General features: G+C 40.1%; 1 protein-coding gene across 5 annotated transcripts in view; it reads left to right on the top strand.

Annotated features, from left to right (window-relative positions):
- The window catches only part of nav1b (neuron navigator 1b), a 91,758-nt gene that overhangs the window by 9,443 nt on the left and 67,557 nt on the right, over positions 1–14,758 (top strand). For all 5 annotated transcript variants that reach the window (XM_081381648.1, XM_081381647.1, XM_081381646.1 and 2 more), the window contains 2 exons: positions 3,183–3,285; positions 11,964–12,323. In XM_081381648.1, the coding sequence (XP_081237774.1) occupies positions 3,183–3,285; positions 11,964–12,323 (463 nt within the window). The remainder of the gene's footprint in view (positions 1–3,182; positions 3,286–11,963; positions 12,324–14,758) is intronic.

Genomic DNA, 14,758 nt, shown 5'->3' with positions numbered 1-14,758 from the left:
TCCTCCTCCACCTGCTTGTGAACTCTTTAACGGCAGTCCTGTATTGTTAAACCAGTGTGGTTCAAATGACAGAGGTGAGGCCATGTTAACAATTTCAGGAAACGGTCGTGACTAGTTGGTTATTTTCTCCAACGATGCATCGTTCTGTGGTTGTTAACCAGCAAATTACAGTACTTTGTTGTACAAGAAATGCACCTCTGCTTGTTCTGTCTATCATTAAACTGCACCAGTGCTCACATATGCAGCAGTGATGCACAAAATGAAGCTGTGGTCCAGTATGCCCTTTCAGATCAAAGCATATGGGGAAAAAGAGCATATATTAAAGTTTAATCTCCCATGAAGCTGGAGATTGAATTGGAGCACACTATTTAAAGGGGGGGTGAAATGCTCATTTTCACTCAATCTCCTGTTAATCTTGAGTACCTATAGAGTAGTATTGCATCCTTCATATCTCCGAAAAGTCTTTAGTTTTATTATATTTATAAAAGAAAGATAGGCTGTACCGAGTCTTTCCGGAAAAAAATGAGCGGCTGGGGGCGGGCCGTGTGGGCGGAGCTAAAGATGTGCTAACGCGCTGAGCTAGCAACACACAGAGACATTTGTTCAACAGTTTTACTCACCGTCCGGTTCCAACGCACGACCGCGAACCTTCATCATTGTGACTGCTCGATCCTTAAGCATTAGACGATCTGCAAATCCGACGATCTGGGCTTTGTTTATATTACAATCATCGTCGAAATGCAGGGAACAAACAGTCTTACACAACTCCGTTTATGCTCAGGAAAACAAACCCCATCCACGGGTCCCTTAACGCTGGGTTCTTTGCGAATCTGTGCAGGGTTGTCTTGCCCTGGCAACCAAAAACCCACTTCTTTGGCTACATTGACTTCCAAAAGCCGAGCAGGGCACTTTGATGGCGAACTGCTTTCACTCTCTTGCTCTGGTCTACGAGTGCGCGCGCACCCGCGATCTTACCGGAGAAGTGCCCTTAGGACCCGTATAAGGAAATTCCGCCCCATCTGACGTCACACAGGCCCATACTCGAAAAAAACTTTCCAAAGCTTGTGACAAACCGGAAGGAGTATTTTTGGCACAGAAATACTCCTTCAAACGTACAACTTAGTTTTTGAAACTTTGTCCATGTTTAGCATGGGAATCCAACTCTTTAACAGTGTAAAAAACTCAGTATGCATGAAATAGCATTTCACCCCCCCTTTAAGGTTGCAATGTAGAATATGAGAGTGTTTGTATACATAATGCAAATGTATCAATTTAAACATTTTGTGCATGCTTGTTTTTTATTTGACCGTACAATAGAAAGTAACGTTTTTAGGAGGTTTTCAAGAGAATGCGTGGCAGTTTACAACTGCTTGAACAGAAAACATCCTTTGTTCTCATGTAGGCGATGGAGTGATAAGAGGCTTTCTGGTTCTCATAATCTCATTGTTGGCATTTGGGGTTCATGTTGAAGACTGTTAGCTTTCACCTTTAGTGGCTTTGACGTAAATGAAAGGCTGTTGGCTACTTAAAAACAAAGACAAGCTCTTTGAAATAATAACTTCCTGTTTCTGTGGATGTCAGGACAAATCACAGGTGAAGCTCAGTTGTGTCATCTATGTCCTTTGCAGTGAAAACGAGTGAAATACTGTCATCTTGTCTCCTCATTTACTATTTCCATCATGCAAGTCTGTCTAGTGATGTAATTAATTAGCTAGAGTTAATTCTCTCGTGGGAATAGACTTGATTGACATGAGTTATCTGCTGTAGAGTAATGCTTGTAAACCACCTCTCGTCGTCTGTAAGTCCAGTCGTTAATAATGTCAGGGCAAGCGTCGGGCCTAACTGCACCATGGGATTGATTGGACATGCTGTTGACATGCTGACCGCCAGCCAACCGCAGGTTTTCAAGAAATCGTGTGCCAGTTTACAACTGCTCAAACAGGCAGCATTAGTTTCTTGGGACTTTCATTCTTAGTTTTCATTTTCTTAATGTAGGTCATGGAGTTAAATGATTCTATCTGGTTGTTGGCATTTGTCTCATTTTATGCTGCGCTTCAGGGTTAATGTTGAAGACCTTTGAAGGCCTTGACATAAACTAAAGGCTATTGGCTATTTAAAAACCAAGACAAGCTCTTTAAAAGGTCAACTTCCTGTTTCAATGGGAACTTGTCTTTATCAAACTCTTGCACGGGTCTTTAAATTCTCAATGTGATCGAGTACTTTTGCCATTAGCATCTTTGAATAATTGAGGAAATATTGGTGTAGAAACTTTTTGAGAAACTCATCTTTTTCAAAGATGCAAATATTGTGCTGATTTTAAACAATTTTGTGTTAGATTGTTTGGTTACACTTTATTTCGATGGTCCACTTTAGTCATTCTACTAACTATAAGTAACTTTGCAACTACATGTCAACTAGCAGTCATTAGAGTATTAGTAGACTGTCTGCTTAATATCTGCTAACACTTTATTTTGATGCTCTACCAACAGACTTTCTACTGACTATAAGAAACTTTTCAGCTACACGTCAACTTATTCTACCAACAAAGTTAGTATTCTGCAAAGTTACTTATAGTAAGTAGACTGTAAACCATTGAAATAAAGTGTAACTAATCTTTTTTCTTAACATGAATACACCACCGTTCAAATGTTTGAGTTAGGTAAGATGTTATAAATGTTTTTGAAAGAAGTCTCTTATTCTCACCAAGACTCAAAAGTATAGCAAACAATAGTAACATGTTTTCTAATGTAATATATTGTAAAATCAAAGCTGAATTCTCAGCATCATTACCCCAGTCTTCAGTGTCACATGATCCTTCAGAAATCATTCTAATATGCCAATTTGCTGCTCAAGAAACATTTCCAATTATTATCAATGTTGAAAACAGTTGTGCTGCAAGTTGAAACCATAATATTTTGTCAGGATTCTGTGATTGATAGTAAAAAATGTCTTTACTGCCCCTTTTGATCAATTTAATGCATCCTTGCTGAATAAAAGTATAAATTTCCTTTTAAAAAAAGAGCTTATCTACTCCAAACTTTTGAACTGTGGTGTATATTCATTTATATAACATACAATGAAAATCCTATGATCTGATGCTTGATTTAATACTGCTCCTTGATGGAAACATTGTTTTGCATACTCACTGTTCATTGTATTTTGGTTGCTAATTATGTGTGCAGATCCCGAGTCTCAAAGGAAACGGACGGTTCAGAATGTTCTGGATCTCAGACAGAACCTGGAGGAAACCATGTCCAGCCTGCGAGGAGCTCAGCTCAGCCAGAGGTGAGAGAGAACCAGCGCATGTTTATGGCATGAAAAATCACAGCCAAACTAATTTACGAGGATGCAAACTGCTGCTTTTCAATGAACCACGGGAGAAAGAACCACAATGTTATTTGGAAACAATCTTCACGCACATTTGTGCCACAAAGAGCATGAATATAAACAAGGCTTTATATTATACACAAACGATTACTTTTTCCACAACCATGCAGCCTCCCACGTCTTTTGGGAGAGTTTGCACTTCAGTCATTCAAACACCTGGCTGCCACATTCATAAATACACAATGAAACACTTTCCATCAACGAATATTAACAAACACAGACAGAAATCAGCTGCTCTCCAGGCTTTACAGACTCTGATGTACAAACATTAATACACAACTAGAATATACAGTATATATGTACATGCAGTTAAACAGGTGTACCGATAAAAGTGGTCAATGAGTGTATGTATGTGTAATTACAGTTATTTTTATGCATTTGGAAGACGCTTTTATCCAAAGCGACTTACATTGCGTTTCAAGGTACACATTTACATTCTCATCAGTTCTTGCTTTCCCTGGGAATTGAACCCATGACCTTGGCGTTGCAAGCGCCAACGCTCTACTGTTTGAACTACAGGAAAGTATGTACCTGAAAGATGTACCTGCTCAACTGCTCATTAGCCCAAATATACAAGAGCATCTCTGAACACAAAAGAGCATCTCTGAACGCAAAAGAGCATCTCTGAACGCAGAAGAGCATCTCAGAACGCAGAAAATCATCTCTGAACGCAGAAGATCATCTCTGAACGCAGAAGATCATCTCTGAAAGCAGAAGAGCATCTCTGAAAGCAGAAGAGCATCTCTGAATGCAGTAGATCATCTCTGAACGCAGAAGAGCATCATCTCTGAACACAAAAGAGCCTCTCTGAACGCAGTAGAGCATCTCTGAACGCAGAAGATCATCTCTGAACGCAGAAGAGCATCTCTGAACACAGAAGAGCATCTCTGAACACAGAAGAGCATCTCTGACCGCAGAAGATCATCTCTGAACGCAGAAGATCATCTCTGAACTCAGAAGAGCATCTCTGAAAGCAGAAGAGCATCTCTGAAAGCAGAAGAGCATCTCTGAACGCAGAAGATCATCTCTGAAAGCAGAAGAGCATCTCTGAATGCAGAAGATTATCTCTGAACGCAGAAGATCATCTCTGAACGCAGAAGAGCATCTCTGAACGCAGAAGATCATCTCTGAATGCAGTAGATCATCTCTGAACGCAGAAGAGCATCTCTGAAAGCAGAAGAGCATCTCTGAATGCAGAAGAGCATCTCTGAAAGCAGAAGAGCATCTCTGAATGCAGTAGATCATCTCTGAACGCAGAAGATCATCTCTGAAAGCAGAAGAGCATCTCTGAACGCAGAAGATCATCTCAGAACGCAGAAGATCATCTCTGAACGCAGAAGATCATCTCAGAACGCAGAAAATCATCTCTGAACGCAGAAGATCATCTCAGAACGCAGAAAATCATCTCTGAACGCAGAAGATCATCTCAGAACGCAGAAAATCATCTCTGAACGTAGAAGATCATCTCTGAACGCAGAAGATCATCTCTGAAAGCAGAAGAGCATCTCTGAAAGCAGAAGAGCATCTCTGAATGCAGTAGATCATCTCTGAACGCAGAAGAGCATCATCTCTGAACACAAAAGAGCATCTCTGAACGCAGTAGAGCATCTCTGAACGCAGAAGATCATCTCTGAACGCAGAAGAGCATCTCTGAACACAGAAGAGCATCTCTGAACACAGAAGAGCATCTCTGAACGCAGAAGATCATCTCTGAACTCAGAAGAGCATCTCTGAAAGCAGAAGAGCATCTCTGAAAGCAGAAGAGCATCTCTGAACGCAGAAGATCATCTCTGAAAGCAGAAGAGCATCTCTGAATGCAGAAGATTATCTCTGAACGCAGAAGATCATCTCTGAACGCAGAAGAGCATCTCTGAACGCAGAAGATCATCTCTGAATGCAGTAGATCATCTCTGAACGCAGAAGAGCATCTCTGAAAGCAGAAGAGCATCTCTGAATGCAGAAGAGCATCTCTGAAAGCAGAAGAGCATCTCTGAATGCAGTAGATCATCTCTGAACGCAGAAGAGCATCTCTGAATGCAGTAGATCATCTCTGAACGCAGAAGAGCATCTCTGAAAGCAGAAGAGCATCTCTGAATGCAGAAGAGCATCTCTGAAAGCAGAAGAGCATCTCTGAATGCAGTAGATCATCTCTGAACGCAGAAGAGCATCTCTGAACGCAGAAGATCATCTCTGAACGCAGTAGATCATCTCTGAAAGCAGAAGAGCATCTCTGAAAGCAGAAGAGCATCTCTGAACGCAGAAGAGCATCTCTGAACGCAGAAGAGCATCTCTGAACGCAGAAGAGCATCATCTCTGAACACAGAAGATCATCTCTGAACACAGAAGATCATCTCTGAACGCAGAAGAGCATCTCTGAACGCAGAAGATCATCTCTGAACGCAGAAGAGCATCTCTGAACGCAGAAGAGCATCTCTGAACGCAGAAGAGCATCTCTGAACGCAAAAGATCATCTCTGAACACAGAAGATCATCTCTGAACACAGAAGATCATCTCTGAACGCAGAAGAGCATCTCTGAACGCAGAAGAGCATCTCTGAACGCAGAAGAGCATCTCTGAACGCAGAAGATCATCTCTGAACGCAGAAGAGCATCTCTGAACGCAGAAGAGCATCTCTGAACGCAGAAGAGCATCTCTGAACGCAAAAGATCATCTCTGAACGCAGAAGAGCATCATCTCTGAATGCAGAAGAGCATCTCTGAATGCAGTAGATCATCTCTGAACGCAGAAGAGAATCTCTGAACGCAGAAGAGCATCATCTCTGAACACAGAAGATCATCTCTGAAAGCAGAAGAGCATCTCTGAACGCAGAAGATCATCTCTGAACGCAGAAGAGCATCTCTGAATGCAGAAGAGCATCTCTGAATGCAGAAGAGCATCTCTGAACGCAGAAGATCATCTCTGAACGCAGAAGATCATCTCTGAACACAGAAGAGCATCTCTGAACGCAGAAGATCATCTCTGAACGCAGAAGAGCATCTCTGAATGCAGAAGAGCATCTCTGAACGCAGAAGAGCATCATCTCTGAACACAGAAGATCATCTCTGAAAGCAGAAGAGCATCTCTGAACGCAGAAGAGCATCTCTGAACACAGAAGAGCATCTCTGAACGCAGAAGAGCATCTCTGAACGCAGAAGATCATCATCTCTGAACGCAGAAGAGCATCATCTCTGAATGCAGAAGAGCATCTCTGAATGCAGTAGATCATCTCTGAACGCAGAAGAGAATCTCTGAACGCAGAAGAGCATCATCTCTGAACGCAGAAGAGCATCTCTGAACGCAGAAGAGCATCTCTGAACGCAAAAGATCATCTCTGAACGCAGAAGAGCATCATCTCTGAATGCAGAAGAGCATCTCTGAATGCAGTAGATCATCTCTGAACGCAGAAGAGAATCTCTGAACGCAGAAGAGCATCATCTCTGAACACAGAAGATCATCTCTGAAAGCAGAAGAGCATCTCTGAACGCAGAAGATCATCTCTGAATGCAGAAGAGCATCTCTGAATGCAGAAGAGCATCTCTGAATGCAGAAGAGCATCTCTGAACGCAGAAGATCATCTCTGAACGCAGAAGATCATCTCTGAACACAGAAGAGCATCTCTGAACGCAGAAGATCATCTCTGAACGCAGAAGAGCATCTCTGAACGCAGAAGAGCATCTCTGAACGCAGAAGAGCATCATCTCTGAACACAGAAGATCATCTCTGAAAGCAGAAGAGCATCTCTGAACGCAGAAGAGCATCTCTGAACACAGAAGAGCATCTCTGAACGCAGAAGAGCATCTCTGAACGCAGAAGATCATCATCTCTGAACGCAGAAGAGCATCATCTCTGAATGCAGAAGAGCATCTCTGAATGCAGTAGATCATCTCTGAACGCAGAAGAGAATCTCTGAACGCAGAAGAGCATCATCTCTGAACACAGAAGATCATCTCTGAAAGCAGAAGAGCATCTCTGAACGCAGAAGATCATCTCTGAACGCAGAAGAGCATCTCTGAATGCAGAAGAGCATCTCTGAACACAGAAGAGCATCTCTGAACGCAGAAGATCATCTCTGAACGCAGAAGATCATCTCTGAACGCAGAAGATCATCTCTGAACACAGAAGAGCATCTCTGAACACAGAAGAGCATCTCTGAACGCAGAAGATCATCTCTGAACGCAGAAGAGCATCTCTGAATGCAGTAGATCATCTCTGAACGCAGAAGAGCATCATCTCTGAACACAGAAGATCATCTCTGAAAGCAGAAGAGCATCTCTGAACGCAGAAGAGCATCTCTGAACACAGAAGAGCATCTCTGAACACAGAAGAGCATCTCTGAACGCAGAAGAGCATCTCTGAACGCAGAAGATCATCATCTCTGAACGCAGAAGAGCATCTCTGAACGCAGAAGAGCATCTCTGAACGCAGAAGATCATCATCTCTGAACACAGAAGAGCATCTCTGAACGCAGAAGATCATCTCTGAACGCAGAAGATCATCTCTGAACGCAGATCATCATCTCTGAACGCAGAGAAGAGTCTGGATTTCTGCTGTGACATTCAGATGAGGGTCAGAATTTGGCTTAAACAACATGAAAGCATGGCTCATCCAGCCTTGTATCAACAGTTCAGGCTGCTGGTGGTGTGATGGTTTGTTAAATATATTATTTATATATATTAAATATATTATCACACTTTGGGCCCTTTAGTACCAATTGTGCATCATTTAAACGCCACAGCCGACCTGAGTGTTCTTTCTAACCATGTCCATCCCTTTATGACCACAGTGAACTCATCTTCTGATGGGCTTCCAGCAGGATAACACACATGTCACAAAGCTCAAATCATCTCAATCTGGTTTCTTGAACATGACAGTGAGTTCACTAAACTCAAACGGCCTCCACAATCACCAGATCTCAGTCTAATACAGCAGCTTTGAGATGTGCTGGAACAAGAGATTCACATCATGGATATACAGACAAATCTGCAGAATCTGTGTGATGCTCTCATGACAATATGGACCAAAATCTTTGAGGAATCCATAACCTTGTTGAATCTATGCCATGAAGAATCAAAGCAGTTCTGACGGCAAAAGATACATTCATATTCAAGTGACAGAGTAAGGTAGAGAGAAGCTACGGACAGCTCTGTGCTTCATCCTGATGAATGTATTCTCCTTCCCCAAAGGTGTGCTAGATGTGCTTAGCATAGCAATTGTGCTAACTTTTATCTCAGTTTTGCCCCGAGAGATCTCAGCCTGTCCTTTCTTCTAACATCAAACATTTCCCTGCAGGATTACTATTCTCTACCCTACTAAGTTTCTGAGTAGAACATTTTTGTAGTATATAAGCATGATTTCTAGACCTGCAGCTAATGTACCCTCCATTTTAACAGCAGCACTTGTATAAGACTGATGATCTTCCAAAGGCTTGATGGCGCAGGCGTAAAAATGATTCATACTAGATCAGCCAGACTCAACCCACAGATTCACAGCCACGCTAATGTATGTGTGTATAAAGCCTTGGCCTAGTGAGCTGTTCTGTAACATGATGCTTCTGTTATCCTTTAAGACATGGAGATTCATGGACTAAATCAACTCAAGATGACTCAAAATAGAGGTGCAGTGTTTGATTTTTCATGTTTATTCACATCATACACCTGCTGCGCTAGAGTATACCTGGAGTCTGTTATTATTATCAAGATGCACTTGAATGGGAAAATGTGATTAATTACTGAACCACATGGACGCTTTTAAGTTCTCATATGTTTTTTTTTTTTTTTTTTTGTTTAGGAAAACAGCTTTTCATGTGTTTACTTTTGCTAACAAGTCTTTTATCAATTTAGAATGTTTTGGTAATAACGTGTGATGAGTTTTTAATCATAACCGGCAAATTGTTTAGTAGTATTCTGTAATAGCATAATGATTATTTCTAATTTTTATGGTTAGTGATTTGATCAAACTCTTAAACTATATAATAGTAATAATATTATAATTGTACATTGCAATATTAAACTAATACTAAGGGCATTTGTGCTGGTGCTACAGATATAATTGGCACATCAAAATGTGATAAAATTGTACAAAGACAGATCTAGGGCTCTATCTTGCACCCAGCGCAATTGACTTTTTACACCGACGCATGTATCATTCCTATTTTGCACCCGACGCACAGCGGACTTTTCCCTCCACAGACGCACGTCGGTAAATTAGGGAATGAACTTGCGCTCCCGGGGGCGGTTCAGCGAAAAGAGGAGGCGTGTTCTGGCGCAAACGTTCCCTGGTGCTATTTTGCAGTTTCAGAAAACAATTCCGCCACAGACCAGGAGAAACCTCGTCTAAAGTCAGTGGCGCGTTTTCAGTGGCGCGTTCAGATGCTATTTTAAGGGTGCATACTTGGCCATAATGTAGCGTGTGCACAACGCGCATACACTTTGCTTCTCTTATCTACACAGACGCAGCAGTTTTCATTTTTATAAAACCATACATTATTACAAGGAAAAATATTCCACATGAGGGAAATCATTGTGGTGTCCATGAAGATGTGAAAAAATAGGCATAAATCTAGCTTACACATTTACCCAAATAATTATACGCCTGTTTAACCGAGGCTAATTTGTGTGTGTTTCTCCATCCCCAATGTCACTTCTCTGTGTTTTACGGCCCTGACGAGAACGTCGGTCTCCTCGGCTGTGAACCGCTCCTGGCAAATCCGCCGTTATAATAGCAATCCTCCATGGAACAAGCGCGCATGCTCTTAAAGGGAATGTGAGATGTCGCTCTGATTGGTTTATTTCACGTTACACCCAAACCACACCTATGAATAATGTAGCTACTTCAGACCAACAAATTTTAGATTTGCGTCGGGCGCAAGAGTCATTTATCCCGCCGGTATAATAGCAACAGCGCCCGAGATCCGCCCACAAAGTTACTTGCGTTTCGCGTTTGATACTTGCGTTTCAGACCGTTAAAATAGGGCCCCTAGTGACCAGCTCATCATGAAGACTTGGTGGTAAACACTTGTACATTCCTAGTAACATCCTAACAATTGCATAACAATGCATTTGCAACCTCTCACAATGCTATGGTCTTGTGCTGGTCACTTTATGCGCAAACAGACTTTATTCAGACAATGTAAAAGAGTAGTTTAAGTCTGATCTTGCCCTTACTGTGCTTGTTGATTTTGGTAATGAGAAGAACTCTATAAATAGCCTTGCCACACAGTGCACGACTTGGAGAGAGCAGGAACTTTGCTTTGGCTTCAAGTAGGATGTGATGTGGCACTGAAAGAGAATGGAAAAGCAGGTCATGAGGTTTGGGAGTGGCTGGGCCTTCAGTTCGGCCAATGCAGTGAAATAAGGCGGTGTGTGTGTGTTATTTTCAGTTGTTTTTTGAAAGTACAGAGAAATAAAACATTTATTCTGACTATAAAACTCCCATACAGTCCTTTATCTCCAGTCCAGGTCCTCTGCTATAATGCCAGATTAAAGGTTTGAAAATGTAGAAATTTAGACATAAGCATTAGTATTTTATTTTTACATATTATCATTAATATGAAATGCTCAATTTGTATTTTTACAGTACAGTAGGATTATTACAATTATATATTTATTTAAAATATTTTATTTAATAATTATAAAATGATAATATAATGATTATTATTACTTTATAGACATATTGATCATATCATCACAATATAATTTTATTGGACAAATTGTGCAGACCTACAAACAAGCACAGCAAGCCTGAAACAAATTTTTTTTTTAAAGCATTTTAAAAACTTTTATTAGTAAAATCGCAATTAAAAACATTTTTAAACATTATTAAAGTTGGCATGAAATGGAAGTTTCGATTGTCTTTTCTTCCCTATTGTGGCATATATGTGAGTAAAATGGCTTCTGAAACAAGACCATATGTAGGGCGGGGCTTGATTTTGTCTGTGGGGAATTGATTGGATGGTTGTGGTTTGCTATTGGTGGATCTCATGTGAGTGACAGGTTGCCCCGCCCTCGTCATCAGAGAAAGAGAAGAGATGTTGCTGCAAGAGGAAGGGGAAGTTATTTTAATCAAAGATTATGACGGCACAAAAAAAATAATGATGTGCACGAAAAAACTATTTGTAATAAATTCTGCAATATTCCATAAAACACAAGTATTGTCAGTTTTGATTTCATGGTGACTTTAAACCAAGTGACCCACCTGTAAGAATAATGAACAGTGAGAATAATGAACAGCCCTGGGTAACACTAACTGAATAACCCAAAGCCAACATGTTTGTGTGCATTTTCTGCCTTCATAGCATCAAATATTTCAAAGCACTAGTGCATTTCTGGTATTTCGCAGCTGTCTGATGAAGAGAAGTGGGTAAAAATAGCTACTCAGAGTTTATGTGGTGGAGGAAGCTGTTATATTATTCATTTGAGCTGGTGCTTCTGGTTATGCAATCTGTATTCTCAACAGCTGAAGATGATCATGCATCCTTTTCTTTAGTAGGTCATGAGTTCCTGTGGCCTTCATCGCGTCCCACAACCCTATTATGTTGTGTTTTGAATGCATCAGTAACCCTCTCTTTCCATCTACAGTTGTTTGGACAGCAGCGTGTGCTACGACAGTGATGAAACCAACGCTCGCAGCATCTCCAGCCTCTCCAACCGTTCCTCGCCTCTCTCCTGGCGCCACGGCCAGTCCAGTCCTCGTCTGCAAGCCGGCGATGCCCCTTCCTCAACTGGATCCAGCTATCTGTCGGGAACCAAAGCCTCGTCCCAATACACCTCTCAGACGATGCCCGCTCGCTGCTCCAGCCGCCTCAGCCACACGGCACGCAGCGAGTTCATCGAAGGCCTGGACGCTGGAGATAGCGACCTCAAGTCCGGCTACCTCAGTGATTCTGATGTGCTTTGCAAGAGCCTTAATGACGACGACGATGACAATCTGGCCAATGGGTGAGTGTCTGCATGTGTTTGTTTGCTAAACATTCTCAGCCTGTCAAATTGAAAAAGATTAGGCCAATGGAAGACTTTATGAAGAGGATCATAATGTCTGATTTGGAGTATTCATAAGAGCTACTCGAATGTCAAGAATGAGACCAGGAGACGCAGTACGGCTGTTAACCTGCCATGTAAGTACACTAGATTAAAAAGGCAACAGTGAGTAGAGCATCAAAGAGGGTCATGCTAATTATCCACAGTACCAGAGAGACCTGCAGGGATGCTGGGAATGACGAAGCCCTCCTGGTTCTGCCGCAGCTTCGTAACATTAATACAGGGCGTTCAGACTTTTGTACAGGACACTCGAAAATGCAGAAAAGTTACTAAGTGAGAGCTCAGTGAGTCATATTAGCTTTGTGATATGTGATTAGTGACCATGGTGATGCTGATGTACAAATGATTTCTTTATACTACCGTTCAAACTTTTGGGGTTTCTTGTATCAAATATGTAAATACTTGCCTTTCTAAAATTAAATAATTATGTATTTATTCTAGGGCTGTCAAACGATTAATCGCGATTAATCACATCCAAAATAAAAGTTTGTTTTTACATAATACATGTGTGTGTACGGTGTATAATTATTTTCTATATATAAATACACACACATGCATGTATATATTTAAGAAATATTTGCATGTATATACTGTGTATATATATTTATATTATATATAATTTATATTATATATAAATATTTTATATATAAATAACACATTTTCTTAAATATATATTGTGTGTGTATTTATATATAGAAAATAATTATACTCCGTACACAGACATAAATTATGTAAACACAAACTTTTATTTTGGATGCGATTAATCACGATTAATCATTTGACAGCCCTAATTTATTCACTTTATAGTTGGTTTAAATCAATGAATTTAAGTTCAAACTACAAAACTATAGGACAAAATAATCAGGTCAAACTATTTGTTTAGTTGAAAAGGCTTAATTAAATTGCATGGTAAGTTCTCTGCTCACCAAGGCTGCATTTATTTGATTGAAAATACAGTAAAAACAGCAATATTTTTAAATTTTATAACAATTAAAAATAAGTGCTTTCTATTTTAATATAATTTCAAATGTAATATATTCCTGTGATGCAAAGCAGCATTTTTAGTATCATTACTCCAGTTGAAAACAGTTGTGCTGCTTCATATTTTTGTGTAAACCATGATACATTATTTTCAGGATTCTTGAATAGAAAGCTCAAAAGAACAGCATTTATTTGCTATAGAAATCTTTTGTAATGTTATAAATGTCTTTACTGTCACTTTTGATCAATTTAAGGCATCCTTGCTGAATAAAAGTGTTAATTTCTTCAAAAACGACAAAAAATACAACTTCACATTGAGGTGAAGGTAGTTTCTAGTCATGAGCGTTTCAAAATCTGCCGATAGTGCTGGAGTTTCTGGTGAATTTAATGTTTAAATCACATTGTTTTATATTTCTTTTTTTAAATTAGATGATGTCATTTAGTTGACATCATCTGTCATTAAATGTCATTTAGTTGTGGCTAGATTAACACAAATATGAAACAGACACCATATATACTCTGGATAGTGGACATGTGCTGTCCATCTAAATGGAGTGGTCACATATACATATATATATATATATATATATATATATATATATATATATATATATATATATATATATATATATATATATATATATATATATGTGTATGTACATCTTATGCAACCTTATCTATATATAACAATCCATGTTTTTTGTCATTTTGGATCCCGTCAACATTCACTAGGGCCAATGCAAGTTGATTGTAGCCTATAGTAACATTGTTCATTTTGCGGTTGTAAAAATAATAAATACAGTTTGTTGTTCATTAGTAGTTTGATAGCTAGCAGCTTTGCAGATTGCAAGATTGCACTCATCAAAATAATAGCAAGTAGGCATTTAGCAGACGCTTTTATCCAGTGATTTGCAGCTCAGTGACAATCCCTCTGGAGCAATTCCAGTTTAAGCGTCTTGCTCAAGGGCGCAATGGTGCTGGTTTGAACTAGCAACCTTACACTTTCTGGCCCTTTGAATTTTACCCTTTGAAGCCAAACCTTTTCTGTGCGGCTATTACAGCGAGTTGCAGCATTCATATATAACAGCCAAGTCACCATTTGTGTCTTTTTGCAAAGTCAAGCCATCTGTCAGGTCTCGATTTCATTCTAATCATTATAATTTGCATGCCATCGGAGTGACCTTGTGTTTCTCTTGGACTCGATCCGCACACAGCCGCAGGGAGTTTGATCTCAGGAAGATTTGGCTTCTTTACTGGCCTCGATCGTCTTTCTAATTCCTCTATCTGCTCTTTTTCTACTGAGAGTTTGAAATTATCAGCACAGCTCATTGCTCGGTCACACACCCCCAAATACA

Source organism: Scardinius erythrophthalmus (genome assembly GCF_964197995.2).
Source record: "Scardinius erythrophthalmus genome assembly, chromosome: 12".
Taxonomy (NCBI): domain Eukaryota; kingdom Metazoa; phylum Chordata; class Actinopteri; order Cypriniformes; family Leuciscidae; genus Scardinius; species Scardinius erythrophthalmus.
This window is presented reverse-complemented; position numbering and strand designations above follow the sequence as displayed.